Genomic DNA, 20,951 nt, shown 5'->3' with positions numbered 1-20,951 from the left:
GGATCTTGTTTAAGTGAATTTTCTTCGCTGATGTGAAGAGTATGATCAGAAATTTTAGAATAGAGAAAGAATTTTATGTGTATTTTGGTAAAGTTAATGACAAGATTGTTTGTGAATGGTAGTCTTTCATGGGATGGACAGAAGTAGGATATAATTGTTCTTATTTAGTTGAGGTATTAATATTCTTTGAGTTTGAGTTCTCATATTCTCGAATTTTGACAAGGTTTTAAACTACGATTGTGATCTATTGATGGTTATGCACCTGTGTCATTGTGAATATGATACTGTTGAAAAATATATAAAAAAAATAGAATTTTTTTTTTGAATGTGTTTTACTTTAAATATTCTTGTACTGTTGAATGGTTGATAACATTAAAAGTTATGTGTACCCTAGAATGATAGCCATAAGCATGATATTAGAAATTGAATTCACGAAAATTAAGACAAAAAGTTATAACTCTGTGTCTCCATGTCCTTGGTGGTTAGATAAATGTTTGTTTTATGGAAAATTATTTGATCCCTTGCGGTAAACCCCAGTGATTCTGTATGAGTGGCAAAATCTACTTTGTTATATCTTTTATTATACCTTGTGTACTATATATGGTTTTGGATCAGTCGAAATATTTTCTTATATTTATAAGAGGTCTGTATGTCAAACACTGTTGTTCAAAGGAATAGTGGTATAAAGGATTCAAGCTTAAAATGATTCATTTTCTCACAGGATTACAATAATTAACATCAGTTTTGGGGTACATGACAAACCATGTTTGACAGACACATATACTCTGTGCTGCCCAATTGGCAGATGTCATGTTTGGAAAGGTAATTTCTATCAGGTTATAGAGTGGCACAGCATCTTTGGCTTCATTCACTTTTTGAAAATGAAAACAGTGTGAGTTTATTTGTGTATGTCTATGTATATGTGCATATGCATGTGCCTACACATATATGTGTAGATATGTGTACATATGGGCATATGTGCATAAGTGAATATTTGTCAGTCAATGTGCGTAAGTGTATGTGTATGTGAAGATGTGGCTATGAAGGTGTGTGTGTCTATATGTGTGCTTGAATGAGTCATGGTTACAAGTAGAATTGTCAATGCTATATGGTATATGATAGCCCATGCTTCAGCTCTTATTATGCACAGTTCGAGTCCACAATTCAGCCTTTGTTTTGCACAAGGTCAGCCCATGATTTGGCACCTGTTTTGGCATAAATCCAGCCCATGATTTGGTACCTGTGTTGGCATAAATCCAACCCATGATTTGACACTTGTGTTGGCATAAATCCAGCCCATGATTTGGCACCTGTTTTGGCATAAATCTAGCCCATGATTTGGCACTTACTTTGGTAAATAGTTCAATCCCTGTATGATTAAATCCCTGTTTTAACCTCATTCTAGCATAATAAAGCCCATAGCTCAGCTATGTTTTGACACAAGATCCAGTCCATGATTTGGCATTTTTTTTTTGTATAATTTCAGTTCATGATTTTAGCACCTACTGTCTCAGCTGTTGTAGAATGGGTTGTCAATGTTCCTGCAATATTTGTCAGGCCCTACTCTAGTATTCAAGAAAATGGTAAATTTGGTAATGGTAGCCAAAATCTTACCATGATATTTGTAATCTGTCATTTTACATTTGTAGGTACAGTCCCCTTGTCGCTTTAGAGTTTATAGCTTTCAAATCATTCATATGTACAGTTCCTTTATCAGTTTGGTATTCACATTATCTTACTAGCTTATGATAGTTTTGTTATCATCAATGACATGCTATATTGAAAATAACTTTGGACGAATTGCAAAAATTCTCTTTAGGATTAAAAGAGCTCTTGATAGCAAGCCAAGTTTTATTTCCTGATTCCAATGTGATGGGTTTGGAAAACTGAGCTATCTTTATAGGAAATTAAAGACTGAATGAATTCAGATAATTTTGTTATGCAAAGTCTTATACCTCTTGGCATGGGAATGTGGGTTGAATTGATTTGGTTGTCATAAGTTCATATGTATTTGAGTGCTTCTTCCTAATTATAAGTAGTTTACTCCCTTATAAGCTTGAGAACATATATATATATATATATATATATATATATATATATATATATACTATCAGGTTGAATTGTTTGCTGAAATTTTTTCCCAAGACCACTCTAGAGTGCATGCCCATGTTAATTTGGATACCATATAGGAGCTCAGATTCGTATGAAGTATTGAGCTATTAGTGAACTTTCAGTTCATGATTATCCTAATGCAACAGACATCTGTTACTGATTTACTATTGACTGAATGTGAAGTGCTCTCTTTCGAAATTCTCTAAGAAAGCTCGTCAATGACATGTGTTTTCTCATGCTTGAATTTTATTTGTTATTATGAAAGTGTGTCTGTATCGTTGTAATGTTGTCTCACATGGAATGCACAAAAAGCTGAACCTGTTCTCTATTTTTTCTTAGTTTCCTTTAAGTGTTGGACTTTGAAGTGTGCAAATGTGATGTACAATGAAACAGTCCAGTTATGTAGTTATGTAGCCTGGCTCGTTTTTTTTTTTAATTAATGTGCGTATGATTGAAATAGTAAGTGCATATGTGCAAAGGGGATGACATGATCTTAGTCCCTAATTCTAATCATGATCACTCTGTTAGTTTATTATTCACACTGTACTAAATTGGAGTCATGGGTATTGTAAAATTGAACTTTATATTTTTTAGTATAACCTCAAATGTCTATATACCAAGGTGATTTGGGCGTATGATTTTGGCATTGATCTCATTATTATTTTTTTAAAGTAATCTCCTTTATTGGAAATCTCCTAAGAATCTGACCTTATTTTGATTTAGTTCATGCCCTTGGGATAGTTTAACGATGTGGTTTAGGTAAGCTCGAGGTAATCATTAAGGTAAGGTGATGCTATAGATATTGTTGTATTGTAATAGCCTCACAGATTTGTTACTTTCCTTGTCTTGAATTATAGCATATGCATAACTGTTTATTGTCTTGTTTATATTAGCTCGATGATGTATGGTCCATAAGCAAGCCATTGGTATGAAGCATAATTTTTATTTTATTTTGAAATGGTAGTCCGACCTCAAATGACAACTTTTGGCTTAAAGTTTCATGCTTGCAAATAGAATCCAATTATTTGTCTCACTATTATGGTTCGAAAAATATTGTTAATCACTAAACCAAGGTATTTAATAAGATAGCACTCATTATAATGTCCAATATATTTATCTGATTTTGTGATTATGCTCTAAAATTAATTTACCTCCACATGTTTCGTAATGTATAGTGGTAGCAGTTCAATATAATTGTCTTTATGGATATAAATTGTTTATAGAATTTGTATGTTTGCAAAAGTGAAATGTATTTTTTAAAATTCTCGGAGCATGTCATTGCAAAATGGCGATGAAGGCGCTAGCCCAAGCCCATCCTCAGGGGACTTCCTCAGTCTTAATAGTTTTTCCCTCTTTCATTTAGTAGGCTAGCTTAGCCTTTTAGACATGTTTAGACATTAGACATTAGTAGCCCATCATTGCAAGGGCAATGAAAGAGTTATCTAGAGCCCTCCATTTTAGGAGACATGATTTGTCTCGCTAGGCAGCTCTCCTCTGGGGACAAGCCTCGTTGCTTAGAGCCTCCCCTTTTAGGGAGTTAACCTTGGTTATAATAGAGAGGTACCCATAGGAAGCATACAGTGCCTCATTTATAGAACCTCCCCTACTTGTACTCCTACTAGTTGAAGACCAACTTGGTCTGTTAGTAGTCTAACACTCTTGTTTATGTCCTCTATGTCTAGGAGACTTGCTCAGTCTCATCAGTGCCCTTGTAGGGTTATTAGTCATACCTTGACTTATTTGCACCCCCTCTTAGAGTGATAGAGAATCTTTTACTCATTTGCCCTTCCTTTAGAGTGTCTTTGACGAACTTATAGCCATTTTTTAGAATTACTTGTTTAGGATTTTATCCTTAGAGATTGGCTTAGTTCTGTTAGACTTTGACTTGTTTGGGATCTTAGATCATTTCATTATCTTTGACACTAGTTTACTCGTTTTGAGGTCATTTCACTTTTAGTGAGTTCATTTGTTTGGGGTTTCCCCTTTGCCCTAGGGTTTGGTCCTAATGTGTTGCTTTATGTGTTCCCTTAGGTCTTTGACCAAAAGGGTGAAAACATCTTAAAATTTAAAAAATATCAGAAATTTAAAATTCAAAAACATTGAAAATTCAAAAGTCAAAAACATTTGAAAATATCAAAAACCTTAAATCATTTGGAATGCTTTAAAGAGTTTTAGGAGTAGTTAGGAGAGTTTCTTTCCGAACTACGTTGGCTTGATCCTCTTTCACGAGGTACGTAGTGCAGCTTGGGATCTTTATCCCAAGTTCAGCCAAGCTTTGTAAATAGACTTTGTAAATCTTTCAAAAAATCATTCAAACAACTTTAAAACCTTGTTTTCAAAAAGATCTTCCTCTAGGGTTAGGAGTTTGTTCTAGATAGAGAGTTTTAGAGTTAGGAGTTTGTCTTTGATGTGTTGTGTGTTTTGCTTGTTTTGTGTTAGAGTTAGGAGTTTGTTACGCCTCCGTCTGGTCAGTTGGCGATTCATATTGCCGATTGATGATTAGGTTTAGGATGCGTTAGTGATCCCATTATTTTCCTTAGGACACACAGCCTAGTTACACATAGGTTGTAGGAACCACCTGCATTAGCTTAGGGCTAATCTGCATTTAGTTAAGGCATATAGGGCGTCCTAAAATCCACAATCCACTGGAATTTAAATAATCGCACAAGAAGCTTTAATAACTAGTCCGATCTTTTAGGTCGAGTATAGGATAGAGGTCTAGATGTCTTAGGCATCATAGCTTAGAATATGTACGAAGAACTACGTAACTCTGATTCTCGTGGAGGCGGGGATACGTAAGTGGTTTGGATGAACATCAGACCATCCAAGAGTCGAGGAGTATGTTTAGAGTTTATGATTTGTCTTATTGTATCGTATGTGATGTCGAGTTGAGTTGTATGTTTTGTTGTGTTTTCTTACTTTCCTATGCAAACCTTATACCTTTAGTTGTAGTATGCATGTGCTTGTCCACCATAACTTATACACCAGTTAGGCATGTCACTCATAACCTAGCTGTGATTAGGCGACATTTTTTCCATTTATTCTGTGCATTCTTATTATTTTATCCCTGGGTCATGCATGTTTAGGTAGACGTCCACTCGAGGATATTTGTTCCCATTTTACATGATTTTCACCCAAAACTCTTCAAGGTTAATAATAAATGGCATAAGAGAGCAAGTGCTTGCACTCGGACGAATTAGGAGTGCTCTTCGGACCTTCTCCATTCGTACTCAGGCTCCCATATATATTTCTGGTTATCCATGGTATACAGAGGATATTTAATTTTTGGGGTTCCATGGCCTATCCATAGATGGCGACTCTGAGTTTGTTTTAGGTATATTTTGGTTTGAGGATTTATCCCTGATCAAGAGGTATCTCATTTATCGCCACTCGTGCTATGATATGCGGGTGGCATCCGTTTCGAGAGTTCCTTGGTAGAGCTCTCCTTCACACATGGATAATCCAGAGGCCGTTGGGAGCTCGTCCCCCACCTCTCTCTCTCAGGATCGGGGTCCACAGGCAGATCTCAACAGTGGATGACAAACACTCATCCTCCGTAAATGGTACCCTGGCATGCCCCTGGAAAAGCTCTATCTCACCTCTATTCCCATCTGAATTCGACTTCCAAGCCTCTCCTTGGACTATTGGACAGCATCTGCTTTAAGCCAAATTACTAGTGGAGTTGGAAAACCACTCTATATTGACAAGAGACCACAGAAGCAAGCAGATTATGTTATGCCCGAATTTGTGTTTAAATAGAGGCTAGAGCTGATCTCCCTGATTTCATCGATATAGCCACTCCTTGAGGGTCCACAAGACAAACAAATGAATATGACTGGAGGCCTACATTATCCACTGTATGTAAAGAGTTTAGTCACACTACATAGGCATGTCACCAAATCAATTAGGCACTGCATATGAATTTTTTTCAGTCACTTCCTTAGACATTGTTCTAAGGATTAGGTAGTGGTCTTGCTCCTGTTGTTGTATCATCTTTCTTTATTTAATATATGGGTAGGGGTCTGCCTCACCCTACCTTACCCATGAAAGTATACATAAACAAAATAAAACAAAGATATAAAGTGATAAATCTCTCTCTCTCTCCCTCTCTCTCTTTCTCATGACAAGTCGTTCTCCCTCGAGCTACTAGCACTATTGTTCAGAGGCGAATCAACCCATGGGGACGGCTCATTCGAACACGTCTCAAACTTCTCCGACGACAAATGATATGAATTAACAAAATCATCCAATGCGCGACTAGTCCCTTCATAATCCTCCGGCGGATATTTTGACACCTCCGGCACCTGCGCATTCCCGTCCAGATACCACATCACATCCGTCATGCTAGGCCGCTCGCTCGGTGCTGGATGCGAACACATCAACCCCAACTTCAACACCATCGCCACCTCCTCACCCACAAAATTCCCCTTGAACCCTTTATCCACCACCTCCAAAAGCTTCCCCTCACTCCATCGATACCACACCTACTCTACCAATACCATCTCCTCCGGCATCGCCTTCTGGTCAATCGGCCTTCGACCGCATGTCACCTCCAGCAGCAGAGCCCCAAAAGCAAACACATCCGAGCTCGTCGTGGCCTGACCGGTACGTGTTAGCTCGGGAGCCATATAACCCAGAGTCCCCACCATTTGGGTAGTGTTCGGGTTTGCTCCATGCTCGTATAATCTAGCCATACCAAAATCTCCCAGACGTCCATTCAAATCTTCATCTAGCAACACATTGCCAGCTTTTATGTCGCGGTGGATGACAATCTGCTCCCATCCCTCGTGCAAATATAACAGCCCCGATGCAACCCCTTTGATAATATTAAACCTTTGTTCCCAATTCAGAATCGATTTCGGTTTGTCAAAGAGGAACTTATCTAAGCTTCCATTATACATGAAATCATACACAAGGAGGAGATTGCCTCCTCTTCGACACCACCCTTGTAATTGGACAAGATTCCGGTGACGGAGTAGGCCTATACTTGCTATCTCCGCCACGAATTCTCTTAAACCTTGTTTCGATTCGTGGGAAACGCGCTTGACAGCAACTAGTGTTTTCGAATTCGGGAGGGTTCCTTTGTAAACCCGTCCGAAACCACCGAATCCGAGGAGCTCTTTGTCTCGAAAGTCCTTTGTGGCTTGCCTCAGTTCTCGGTTAGAGAAGCGGTGGGGACCGTATTCAAGCTCCCACGGCTCGATCGCCTCGGAGTTTTGGATCTTTTTAAACATATAAATGGCTGTTGCCATGATAAAAGCAGCTGAAAATGGAATTCCGATGATAATTGCAGTTTTGTTTTTCTTTCTGGGTTTTGGGAGAGAAGGGAGGGAAAAAAGTTTGAGAGAGGGAGCTACTCCGTTCATCTTAAAACTCCATCCCAATAGATAATGGGAGCTTGTAGAAACGCGGCCTGTGGAAGCTGAGAAGCCCACATACATGGAATCATGTATAATCGGGGAAAGATCTAAATCAACTGATATAATCGGTGGCTCGGGCTTCAAAGAGAAGGGCGAAATCATTACACTGAGGTGCTTTCTCGCGCCATCGTAATCAATCCATGCTTGAATCGTCTTTCCGCTCTTGAGATTAAGGTCGTTCTTGCTCGAACCAACGAAATAAAAGGAGCTAACAGATTTGTTAGACTGCAAACTGTTGATATCTATACCAACATGGTTGTCATCAATGTCATCGAATTCCTTGTCTTGGACGGTGTCGAATTCCACAGCGAAGATGTGGTTTGACAAGTTACCATTGTTGGTGCAATTGAGTAGGCCGAGGTACCGACTGGGAAGGGCGCCTTTGAGCTCTTTTGTGGGGGAGATGGTGAAGACAAGGCCATGACCGCCGATGTTGAGGTCTTCGGAGACGATCGCAAAAGCAAAAGCCGTGGAGAAAGAGAAGGCATTTCCATCGGACATGTTCTTGAATTGTAGGGGAGAAGGGTAGAAAGCATGGCCGATCAATCGGCTCGTATGGTTTGTCAGCTGTAAAATACCATTTTTCAGGATCTCAGCAAATCCGTTTAAGCTTATGTTGGTACCCACATCGCTGAATCCGCTGTAGAAAAACTCGTTGAGTTGGGAGAAAGCTGGGGTTGAGACAATGACAAAAACCCATAAAAGTCCTAGAGTTCTTGCCATTGGAGAGTAGATTGAGGGTTTAGTGGCAAGGGAAGGAGGGTTTTGTTACGGTTTGTAGGAGAAAAGGGAACCAATATAGAGCATGTTTTCACGATATTTCTATACAACTTCCAACAAAAAAAATAATAGGATATATAATGTGTCGGTGGAGAGAGAGACAGATGTGTGCAATTTTCACACGCATTATATGGGTGCAACTCGGGTTGGGTGCAACTCGACTTGGGTTCAACCCGACAAAAAAAGTCGGGTCTTTTTGGGCTCGGGTTGAGTTTTCCCAACCCGGGTTGAGTTAGGGTCTGGTTTGGGTTGAGGGCTTAAGGTAACCCGACCCGAGTGAAACCTGATATTTTTTTTTATCTTTTTTGGTTTATGATGGCGTCCGAATCCGGGTCTGCGGTCGGTAGAGGGCCTTCGCGGGGTCTGCAATCACAAACAAAGGGGGTCAGGGGTTCCGGGGTGGGTCCCGGACTACCACTTCGACACCCAAGTCAGATCCTTCGACCAATCAATATAAAGGACAGCTAGAGGAGGAGGGATTTGATCAGGGTTACCAGGACCAAGGCGCGGGTTCTTTTCTGGGTGTGCGGATGAGTGGGTCGGAGGGGACTAGCAGGGAGAGTAGGATCAAATTCCTAGTCTCCTCTGTTGTTGCCTCGCCTCTTTTTCCGGTGGTTATGCGGGAGCTGAGAAAAATGATGTCTTTCAAAAGCGTGGATTCCTAGTCTCCTCTCTCTCTCTCTCTTAATTTTAATATTCTGAAGGATTTCTTTTAATTATTAGAATCTGTTTTAGTAACTTTATTTGGACGAATTTTCTTGGAGTTGGGTCGTCTAATTTTTGAGAAAATTTAGGACTTTGAGTTATTTTAGGATTTTAGAGATAATTTAGGACTTCTTAGAAATTCTAGGAATTTGAGAAAATTTAGGATGCTTTAGTTTATCTTTCCTAGTTTTAGGAGAAGAAAGAAACGTCCAAGCCAAAGTCTATAAAAGGATATCAATTGTAAACGAAAGGGCTGGATTTTATGAATAAAAGTTGTGTTTTTTTTTTTTGGAATTGAATTCCTTCTATCTCTTCATCTTCTCCTTTGTTTGAATTTACAAACTAAAATAATTTTAGTTTTGTATCTACCTTCCCCGTATCCTTCCATCTTGTTTTATGCAAGAATTTTCACCATCGAAGCAGCCCCGTACCTGCTTCTTTTCTACCTTCCATCCCATCTCTTAGACCAGCCCCGTCTTGTTTAATCTCAGCCCTTTGATTAGTATCCGCCCGATTTCCGCCCGGGGGTCTTGCCTAACTCTAGCTTACCCATCAAAATAAATGTGCAACATATGTTACTAGAGGTGATTTTAAATGGTGTGCAGGCACGAAGTCAAGTATTTTTGAATAAGTATTGAGGCCAACTTCATAGGACAATCCAAACCATTCATTTGTTGGGCCACAACTAAAATAGGCTGCACCCCTTAAATCATCTCCATAGGATGATCCAAAGTCTCCAATCTATATTGGTTTGTGTAATGTGTGGTCCCTCTATAGATTGGAGGGTTAGGGTCAGCCTATGTAAATGATTTAGGAGGTACAACCCATTTACTTTGTGATGTTAGCCCCACAGTACATTTTTAAGAAAAATCTGGACTTCACCTCCCACACACCATATAAAATCTCATTATTAACCATTCAATTTGAGGACATTATATATGGTTCGTACGAAGACTAACCGTTTAATCTGAGCATATTATCTATGGTTGATCATATATATATATATATATATATATATATATATATATATATATATATATATATATATATATGTGAGAAAAAGATTCCTACACATGTGTAGAGAGTTCTCTACACACTAGCTTAAAATACAGTGGGGGCCCACATTGTTTGGGTGATCCAAGCCATCCATTTTAAAGGCCCTCATATAGATAGGGTGTCTACAAAAAATCAGATCCATAGGATCATCCCAACCCTACGATTTGTGGAGGTAAAATGGATTTCTTTAAACCTTTACAAATTAGTCCAGTTTTTGCCTCCACAGTTCAAATGGTTAGGATGATCCTATGGATCTGATTTTTTGTGGACACCCTATCTATGTGAGAGCCTTAAAAATGAATGGTTTGGATCACCCAAATAATGTGGCCCCCACTGTATTTTAAGCTAGTGTGTAGATAACTTATCTACACTTATGTGTAGGAACCGTTTTCTTTACATATATATATATATATATATATATATATATATATATATATATATATGAGGAAAGTGTTTCTAGTCCGGCCGACTAGAGATCATTCTCTAGTCCGCCACCCAAAAACACATGGGTCCCACATATTTGGGTGATGCAAAGCATTCATTTGATGGGCCCTGACATAGAGACGGTGTCCACAAGAAATTAGCTTTATAGGATCATCCCAACCCTATGATTTGTGGAGCTTAAAATGGACGGCTATAAACCGCCACAAATCTGTCCATTTTTTAACTCCACAAATCTGTCCATTTTTTAACTCCACAAATCGAAGGGTTAAGAAGATCCTATGAAGCTGAATTTTTGTGGACATCCTATCTATAATGAGGCCTATCAAATGAATGCTTTAGGTCACCCAAATATGTGGGACCCATGTGTTTTTGGGTGGCGGACTAGAGAATGATCTCTAGTCGGCCGGACTAGAAACACTTTTCTCTCTCTCTCTCTCTCTCTCTCTCTCTATATATATATATATATATATATATATATGAGAAAACGGTTCCTACACATATGTGTAGATAAGTTATCTACACACTAGCTTAAAATACAGTGGGGGCCACATTATTTGGGTGATCCAAACCATTCATTTTAAGGCCCTCACATAGATAGGGTGTCCACAAAAAATCAAATCCATAGGATCATCCTAACCATTCGAACTATGGAGGCAAAAAATGGACTAATTTGTGAAGGTTTAAAGACATCCATTTTGCCTCCACAAATCGTAGGGTTGGGATGATCCTATGGATCTGATTTTTTGTAGACACCCTATCTATGTGAGGGCCTTTAAAATGGATGGCTTGGATCACCCAAACAATATAGGCCCCCACTGTATTTTAAACTAGTGTGTAGAGAACTCTCTACACATATGTTTAGGAACCGTTTTCTTTCTCTATATATATATATATATATATATATTTATATATATATATAGAGAGAGAGAGAACGGTTCCTACACATATGTGTAGATAAGTTATCTACACACTAGCTTAAAATACAGTGGGGGCCACATTATTTGGGTGATCCAAACCATTCATTTTTAAGGCCCTCACATAGATAGGGTGTCCACAAAAAATCAGATTCATAGGATCATCCTAACCATTCGAACTGTGGAGGCAAAAAATGGACTAATTTGTGAAGGTTTAAAGACATCCATTTTACCTCCACAAATCGTAGGGTTGGGATGATCCTATGGATCTGATTTTTTGTAGACACCCTATCTATGTGAGGGCCTTTAAAATGGATGGCTTGGATCACCCAAACAATGTGGGCCCCCACTGTATTTTAAGTTAGTGTGTAGAGAACTCTCTACACATATGTGTAGGAACCGTTTTCTCATATATATATATATATATATATATATATATATAATCATAAAGGGGCTGTCCCAAGTAAAAAATTGGGGGATTGAAAAGACAAATAAAATCAGTGGAAATGCGGGAAAGAGGGGGTGGAAATATCATTTTCGGTTCGTTGGTTGTTTTTCGATAATGACATTCATATTGCATAGCGTGTCTGCGAATGAGACTTTAATGACATTAATGTGTCTCGCATGTTTTTACAAAGGTCAAGCACTCTAATTAGTTGTTAGGAACGAGCGTCGTAGAAACACGTCCTCCTAGACTGACTCTTATTCAAAGAGAACGGCTTACGTCAGCATCAAAGCCGTACGGGTCGGTGTTGGACCTAACTCATTTCTCTTTCCTCTTAAACCTAACCTTCTTCTACTTTTCCGTCTTAATTTCCTTTGAATTTTCTGCTACATAATTAACCAAAGATTAGTTTGTATTTACACTCATATCCGTTCCCATCGTACAGAGTTCATATCATTCGCATTTCCATAACAAGAGATTTTATAAGGTGTAAGCCTTGGATTTACCTGGAACTTACCTCTCTAAGGACTCGTAGAATAGTGGTAAGTAGTGTTTGGTCGTTAACCACGCAGAGTTGTGACAGGGGGTGTCATTACCAATATACATAGAGAGAAGAAGAGGAGGGAGGAAGACACCTCACTAGACAAGGAGACAGCCATGAGACATCCCTTGTAGTCTCCATGAATTTCATCAGTTGAATGGCAACCAAACAGAGGTTTTTTATTATGTGGTACGTAAACCCCGAGGAAAATCCCTACAAAAACCGGGCTTTTGTGACACAGAACAAAGTCGTAGGGTCCTTTGGTTGCAACTGAAATCTTCTTTCCCCTTGAAAATGATGTGGCCCACAGGTAAAAGAATGTAAAAAGCATGTAATGTACGGTGAAAAAATGTGTTTGGCTGTCATTCTATTAATATAAAGAAAGTAAATTATTCGATCTCGGGTGCTGTTTATCAAAAGATATGCTTTCAAATTTGGCCATTATCATTATTAGCAGAAAAATATTATAATTTAAATTTAATTAATCTCTCTGCTTTGCTACATGCGACATCAACAGTTGAATATGTCAAACGGACATCTAATGATGTAACTCCCGGCCAAAAGACTGCCATATCTTCACTGCTTCTCAAATTACTGATCTTTTGTTTTTGTTTAGATATTTTTGGCAAATAACAAGGATATGCTTCCCTAATTTTTAGTTTTGTTTTGGTAGGTTTCGGTTGAATTAGGATAGTTTGGTCTTAATTCTTTAATTATTTCATCCCTAGTTCTTAGCTGAACATGTTTGAGATGTGGGGGGCTGTTTGGTTTCCTATTTTGTTGAACATGTGGGGGCCGTTTGGATTGGCAGATTTTAGAATCTTGAATTTTCCTCAAAATCCCGGATGGGAGACAAGAAGAGAAGGAGACCATCTGTTTCACTTCTTTTTAAAATTTTGGATTTTAAGTAAGAAAATCCAGATTTTAGAAATCTCTCCCCCATCCTGAAGGCAAGATATCAGAAAACGAAGGATGATCTCCTTCTCTCGTCTCCCATCCAGGATTGTGAGGAAATCCAAGATTCTAAAATCGCATATCCAAACGGCCCATGAGGGGGAGATATTTTAGAAGTATCTATTTCGTTTTGAAGTCTGGATTAGTTTCCAAAGGATGATGGAATAACTAGGGAATCAAAAGTGAAAGGAATTCTTCTTCACTGAAATTAATCTCTTATGAATGTGAAAATTGTGAGACAATTTTGAAATTCTTGGAGAGAGAGTTGTGGGAAACAAAATTGTTTCTTGGCACTAATTATACTCCTATTCTCATGCTTTTCTTATGAAAGCATTTCATTTCATCCTGATAGAACACTATTCTACCAAAAAAGAAAATAGAGAAGATGATAGAGAAAGAGGGAAACAGTCAGTTAATTCGAGGAAACCTAGGCCTCCAATGAGTTAATTCGAGGAACTCAACCTCCAATGTGTTAACTGCACTAATTGTGATTATTTCTTGTTGAATAGCCATACGGCATCTACATTATATAGTAATTGGGGAATGTAAATTAGGAAACATAAATAAGGAAAATAGGGAAAAAGGATTAAGGAAACCTACTAGAATATGGAAATAACGTAAATAAGGAAAATAATCTAAATAAGGAAAACTGATTGTAACACAGCCAAAAGCTACTTGTGAATTGGCCAGTTCATCATCAAGAAATCTCCAATGTTCAGCTGTTGCAGAACCTACAAACACCAAAGAGAGCCCTGTTTTGCAGAGAAAACAACCACATCCCTGCTTGTCATTCCTACTTCTATTGTCCATGTGAGTGGGCTTGTTCAAAACTACATGGTCTCTGCTTGCTATGCCATCTAACATCAACAATCACCCAACTCTTGCTTGCTGTTCCACAAGCTCAAGCAACGAGATTATTGTCAGTTGGATAGTCTGCCCATGATCATCAAGAGACAACTTGCTGCCATTGTTCTGTAGCTTAGTTGACTAGCTGACTAGTTGTAGTTGTGGCTTCTCCAAGGATTTGCAAACCGTTTGAGGATAGTCATCTCTTCTCTTTTGTAAGCTCTTGTTAAAGCCATCCTCCTATTATTTCAATTCCTGCCCACTTTGGAGATTCATGACCCACCATTACAAGCATAATTTCTGCATTTTCTGGAGTTGCAACAGAACTCGTGATCAATCTTTATCGTGATTCTCGCTTCATTCTTACAAGGATCTTGATTTTGGTTTTTGAAAAAGGAAATCTCAAAGGGTAAACTTATCATGTATTAGTTCACCCTTTAATTAATTTCTATTGTTCTAATGTGCAGGGTAAACGTACGAAGTATTTGATTTCCAGCATTCCACTGACCACACATTGTAGGGTGTAAATGTATCTTTTCTAAACAGCCCATTTAACACCAATTAGATCAAAGGGCTAGAATCATAATCTCAGAAAGCTTTTTGCACCACAACTTATCTGTGATGGAGACCACTAAAAGAATGGTTTCAGAATAATTAAGTCCCGCTATATGATCCATTTTATAGCAATATTTAAGACCATTTGAGTAGTTTTGCACATAATCCTTCGGTTTCCAGTTAATTCCACCTGATAACCAAATGGAGCATTAGCATTAGCATTAGGTTTGATATCTCATAAAGATTATTCATTTACATTATCTGGAAAGATGAACCACTAAGCCAAGGTGAAAAAAGTCAAGACTTGCTCCCAATGGCTTAACAGCCCAATTTCTTCATTGACTAATGAGGACAAACTAAAAAACTACTTAGTGAATATTGACAAACTAAAAATTTCTTCATTGACTATTGACTCCATTGAAGGGAAAAGGTCATCCATACACCTTTATGGTAGTCCTCAATGAATAAACTATCACAAACTAAAAAAGACACTGAATACTTTAACCATGTTAAACTGCTTGCTAATAAAATTCAGTACTGAAATGAGAAAACCGTGCAATACAAATGACAATCTAACCATGATACACTGCTTGCTAATAAAATTCATCCTGAAATGAGAAAATCATGCAATACAAATTAAAATCAAGAACGAAAGGGGACAGACGTAAAAAAAAGAAAAGCACTAGAATACTGCTATTTTTATTAGCACATTGAGGATACTAAACAAAACTTTACATCTGCTCCTGGCATTTACATACTGCTATTTTTATTAGCAGTATAAAAAAAAAAATGTAAAGTTTACCTACTGCTATTTTTATTAGCAAATTGAGGATACTAAACAAAACTTTACATATCCAACCTATAGGAAGGGATATCACCTTCCAACAGAATTTTTGAATATGTATTGATACAACAGGTACATCTACAACGTAAATCCAGGCAAGTGTCAATGACTGAATTCTAAGGTGAAATTTCAACACCCGAGAAAGTAATTTGTTGCACTGATTCTCTGCTTAACAACTTGGCAAATCTGGGGTTAGGAGGTTGGAGTTGGAGTGGTTTGACTTCCTTCCTCTTTGCTAATGGGGAGGCGGACTCCTTGGCTAGGAGTGGGGTTAGGAGGTTGGAGTTGGAGTGGTTTGACTTCCTTCCTCCTTGAGAATTGTATTGTTTTTTGTTTTTTTGTTTTGTTTTCTTGTAATTTTGGTTGTGGTCCATCTCGGCCAATTTCCTTTTTGAATGAATTCATCCTGCCATTTCAAAAAAAAAAAAAAAAAAAACAACTTGGCAAATCTGGTCTACAAGAAATGAAGTTCCAAATTCCAATTAGGCCCTGTTTGTTTTGGATTTTGACAACCGATTGTGAGATCCAAACAGATTATTAGACTCTAAATCTAAATGTAATTTTGAGTCCAATAATGAGTTTGCCACTCACAATCGGTTGTCATAATCTTAAACAAACAGGGCCTAAAGAATCCAAGCATAGAATTACTCAAAATATCACGAAACGGATTGCTAAGATTGCCACTAATTTCCAACAAAATTGGGTGAAATAACCCAAGTTATATTCTTTCATATTTAGCAAATTTGGAGTTATCATTTAGGCACTGACCCCCAAGCTAATCCAAGTAAATTGGATGCTTCTCCCTCTTGGTTTATATATACTGAACATTGATAGAGCATACAATGTTCGCTCGAACATGTCTGAATGTGGTAGAATTATCGAATCCAGACTGTTGATTTCTTCATTGGATACTCTTTCAACTGTAGTAAAATCTACTCTTAGGTGGTGGAGATATTGGTTATCTTTCATGGCATAAAACTGGCGAAGAATCGTTTCCCTTGTCCCATTTGGACTGACAATGACTCCTAGAAAATAAAAAGAACCCTAGATCAACTGCATTCCCTACCAAATAAACCCAACATCGATGAATAAAACCTAAAAATAGTACTAGATAGCAAAATCATGATTTCTTCAAATTGTAAGAAAGAAGAATCACAGGTTAACAAGCTTCCAACCTTCTTAGGAGCTTCAATTTTGTGTGGGGCAGAGAAAATGTACAATAGTCATATAAGTTCTTGCCATGTATGTATTCAACACCCTCTGGAAAGGAGTGACTCGACCATTGATGAAGTGGCCACAGACATATTGTCTGAAGAAGGATATGACAGACCATCACCGACAGAACGTTTGCTTTGGCCTCGTGATAAAACACTACCATTCAAACCATCCGAAGAAAGTTCAAACAGAGTAAAACCGTTTAAAATCTGCATTACTTGTCGCATGCTCGGCCTAGCCTCTGCCATGGGGTGAGAGCAACGCAAGCCGAGCTTCAACACCAACTCCATTTCCTCCACTACATAATCATTTTCCAATTTTGGATCACTCGCTTCTAGTATCACCCCTTTCGTCCACGACTGGGACACCCAATCAACCAGAGTAGGCTGCTCTGTTGATGCTCGAAATGCTATAGGCCTCCTTCCACAGGCAACCTCAAGCATAAAAACCCCAAATGAGAACACATCGGTTTTTGTAGTTGCCTTGCCAGTTCTAGAAAGCTCTGGAGCAATATAACCCGGGGTCCCCACAATACGGGTAGTTTGAGGATCGGTGCCATGATCATATAATCTTGCTAAGCCAAAATCGCCTAATCTTCCATTAAATTCACTATCTAGCAAAACATTGCTAGCTTTGACATCCCTATGAAGCACAACCTGCTCCCATTCTTCGTGTAAGTACAGAAGCCCTGAAGCCACTCCTCTAATGATCCGAAATCTCTGATCCCAATTGAGCATCGTCTTGGGTTGGTAGAAGAGGAATTTGTCTAGACTTCCATTAGGCATGAAGTCATAGACCAAGAGAAGCTCTCCTTTACGACGACAATAGCCAAGTAGCGGTGTCAAATTCCGGTGTCGGAGTCGACCGAGGCTCACAATTTCGGCGACAAACTCTTTCATTCCTTGTTTAGAATCATGAGAAACTCTCTTCACTGCAACTTCAATTTCAGAATTGGGTAAGATGCCTTTGTACACCCTACCAAAACCTCCAATCCCCAAACACTCTCTTTCTTGAAAGCCCTTTGTGGCCGTGAACAAGTCCCTGTAGGAGAATCTGTGAGGCCCGTATTCGTGCTCCCAATCTTCTAATAATTCTGCAAATTTGATTTTCCTCCTAACTATAAGAATGACAGTAGAGATGGCCGTTAACACTAAAAAAACCAAAATTAAAGGCAATCCAATTGTCAAAACTTTCGATCTCTCTTTAGGACCAGTACGAGGAAGCGAGGGAAGGCGAGAGAGACGAAGGGCTGGAGCGTCTCCATTCATCTTAAAGCTCCATCCCAAAACATAAGGAGATTGCATAAGTGTTCCTGTGGATGAAGAGAAGCCCACATACATGGAATCTAAGATGATTGATGAAAGATCAATGTTCAAAGACAAGAGTGGCAAGTTGGGTTTAGCTATATCAATAGGAGATATTGTTACATTAAATTGCTTTTCCAAACCACTATATTCTACCCAAACTAGCATCACTTTTCCACTTGAAAGGCTAATGTTATTAACTCTACCATTAGAAAAATAAGCTGCAGGGGAGGATTTTGTAGACACTAGGCTGTTAATATCAATTCCAACATGGTTGCCATTTATATCCCTGATATCTGAGTTTTGGAGTGTGTCAAGCTCAACTGCAACAATATGATTTGATGAATCCCCATTGTTGGTAAAATTGAAGAGGCCTAAGTACTGAGCAGATAGAGAAGTGGGGATAGTCCCAGAAGGAGAGATGAAAAAAGCCATTCCATGACCGTTTGTATTAGCATACTTGGGTTCTATTGCAAAGGCAAAAACTGTAGAGAAAGAGAGTGCGTTACCGTTGGAATTGTTCCTGAAATGAAGAGGAATGGAGTGGAAAGCATGGCCCTTGCCCTGTAGGCTTGTATTGTTGGTGAGCCTCAAGAGGCCATTGGGCATGATCTCAGCTATGCCCTCCAGGCTCATGTTAGCATTTAGAAATCCATTGTAGGTGAATGAAACGTCCTCCTGATTAGAGGGTCCTAAGTTCATAAGGAGAAACAATAATAGGATCCTGGAAAACATGGTGTGAATCTCAACGTACCATCAAACACCTTTGCTATTTAAGAAGAAAACATTGTGGCCAAGATGTTGAATGAGGCCTAGGGCAGGTCCACCGACGAGGAACAAAAATAGAATTTTTCATTCTTGAGTGGGACCCATGTCAAAGGCACCAATAGTGGAGCACATGTTTTCTTCAGTCAAACTAGTCAACTTATTTTAATGAACTTTTGAAATGCAAGTGGTGTAGGGCGGTTGCATGAGAAAGACGTTTTTGGAATGCATGTCATTGGATGAAAAAGACCATCTAGAATGCCCATAAATCATAAATAGGTTGTGCCCAAAAATTAAAATGATATTTTTTTGTCAAAACCTATTTTTCTTTTTTTAGTAGTTAACTTAATTTTCTTTTGACCCATCAAATGGACGGTCTGGATCATCCACCAAGAGGAGGGAAATATCACTGCCCTTTTTAAATTATCAGTCATTTTCTGGCCTTTAACCAACTCCTTCATACTTGAAACTTGAACCCCATCATTTGCTACAATTTTTCATATTCACCTTTTCTCCGAGAAACGTAGTAGTGAGGGTTTTTTTATAACGTCCAGACAGATGAGAAGGGTCCATGGTGAGCTTTGTTAAGAAACTTGGTTTAAACTAGATTATGAACAAAGCTCTTTATCCCTAATCTAAATGCCAAGATTCATTAAAAATAAATAGTGAAGATCAAGATTGACCGTGGTGATTAGCAGGGGTTGTTCTTTCTGGCCATGATTGGCTTCCCTAAGTTCATCGAGGGGGTTATCGAAATGCAGAATTGAAAATTCTAGAAAATGGATGGATGCGAACCAAATTATGGAAAAACAAAATCCAGAGAGAAAAAAAAACTCAAACATCACGAACATAGAACAAATAACAATGATATGGAGCGGGCAATACGATACTTTGTGAAAAATATGGATTTGTGTAGCCGCCCATCATAATTTTTTTTTAACTGGTGAGATTTTATTACTAAGAAGATAGGCCATGACCAAGGCAGTCACGTGACCAATGAAACAAACATCACGAACATAGAACAAATAACAATGATACACATATAAGATTCCCTAAACCTAATGTCCAAGAAACTATTCCTATACCTCTATCTCACCAGATACTCAATGACTTTAGCCTCTCTAAGGGTCACTAATCGGTATAACTCCATCCCTCCCTCTCTAAGAATCACAGAATAGTGTGCGCATTTGGCTCCTTCAATAAGCATATATACTTGAGAAAGCAGGGATTTAACATTAAGAAACAAAAAAAAGCATTTATTAGTAAAGAACATGTTTCAAGTCTATCAAGTCATAGCATGACTTGGAACTTCTAAGACTTGCAAATAAGAGTCACATTATGTATAACGGAAATCAAACTTGGCATATTCAGGAGACGTTCTTGCTTAAAACCCCCTTATGTAGCTTTTTTGCTTCTCTCTCTTAGCTCTTAGTCACCCGCATTAGCTTCACATGGGCAAAATTTCGGATCATATTTACTCTATCATTGGATGAAGTCGCATTTATATTAACCGGCAATAATAACCAATTTAACCATTAAAATATGAAGATGCCAAAATATATATAAAAGTCAATAAAGTAATGTCTTATGTTTATCTTACATGGCAATAATAAAACTTTCTCTCTTTGTTATTTTGTTTGGCTTGTGAATATGATGATTCCTGATTAAAGACACCAAATAGTGTATAGTTAATGGATCAATAAATCGTAAAAAAAATAAAATTCACTTAAAAAATTCTAATCGCTCTCACACGGACAGCAAAATCACTCTGTGCTATAGTAGTTGGAAGGATTCTGACTGCCAATATTGAATTGCTCCTGCATAAACAATAAACTCTTTTAAAAGGCACGCGGTAGAAGTCATAGATAAAAAGTAGTAATTTTAAAAACATCCTAATTAAATGGCATATCAACTATTAAAATATTACTAACCTCTTTGCAAGTACTGGCATTGTGACCTGACTTCTTACAAATACTGCATTTCCTTGTCTTAGTGTGGTTAAACTCCACTCCACTTTTTATTCTTAGGAGCACCCTTTGTTTTTTATTTTA

At 38.2% G+C, this 20,951-nt stretch overlaps 1 protein-coding gene and 1 pseudogene across 1 annotated transcript; both read right to left on the bottom strand.

The window, feature by feature from the left end:
• Positions 1-6,129: 6,129 nt before the first annotated feature.
• LOC143851629 (L-type lectin-domain containing receptor kinase S.4-like) lies at positions 6,130-8,951 on the bottom strand. Its single transcript, XM_077361110.1, has one exon. The coding sequence runs from the start codon at positions 8,253-8,255 to the stop codon at positions 6,597-6,599; it is 1,659 nt and encodes a 552-aa protein (XP_077217225.1). The 5' UTR covers positions 8,256-8,951; the 3' UTR covers positions 6,130-6,596.
• A 7,420-nt stretch (positions 8,952-16,371) lies between these two features.
• LOC143851271 (L-type lectin-domain containing receptor kinase IV.1 pseudogene) lies at positions 16,372-18,870 on the bottom strand (annotated as a pseudogene).
• Between the last annotated feature and the right edge of the window lie 2,081 nt (positions 18,871-20,951).

The sequence above is a fragment of the Tasmannia lanceolata genome, unplaced genomic scaffold (genome assembly GCF_043159265.1).
Source record: "Tasmannia lanceolata isolate RefF3 unplaced genomic scaffold, GAP_Taslan_0.1 ptg000018l, whole genome shotgun sequence".
Lineage (NCBI taxonomy): Eukaryota > Viridiplantae > Streptophyta > Magnoliopsida > Canellales > Winteraceae > Tasmannia > Tasmannia lanceolata.
The sequence above is the reverse complement of the archived record's forward strand: the minus strand, read 5'-3'. Positions and strand labels throughout refer to the sequence as shown.

What these genes read in the sequence shown, in the direction of transcription:
- LOC143851629 (XM_077361110.1), bottom strand. Translation starts at nt 8,255, where the DNA reads ATGGCAAGAACTCTAGGACTTTTATGGGTTTTTGTCATTGTCTCAACC.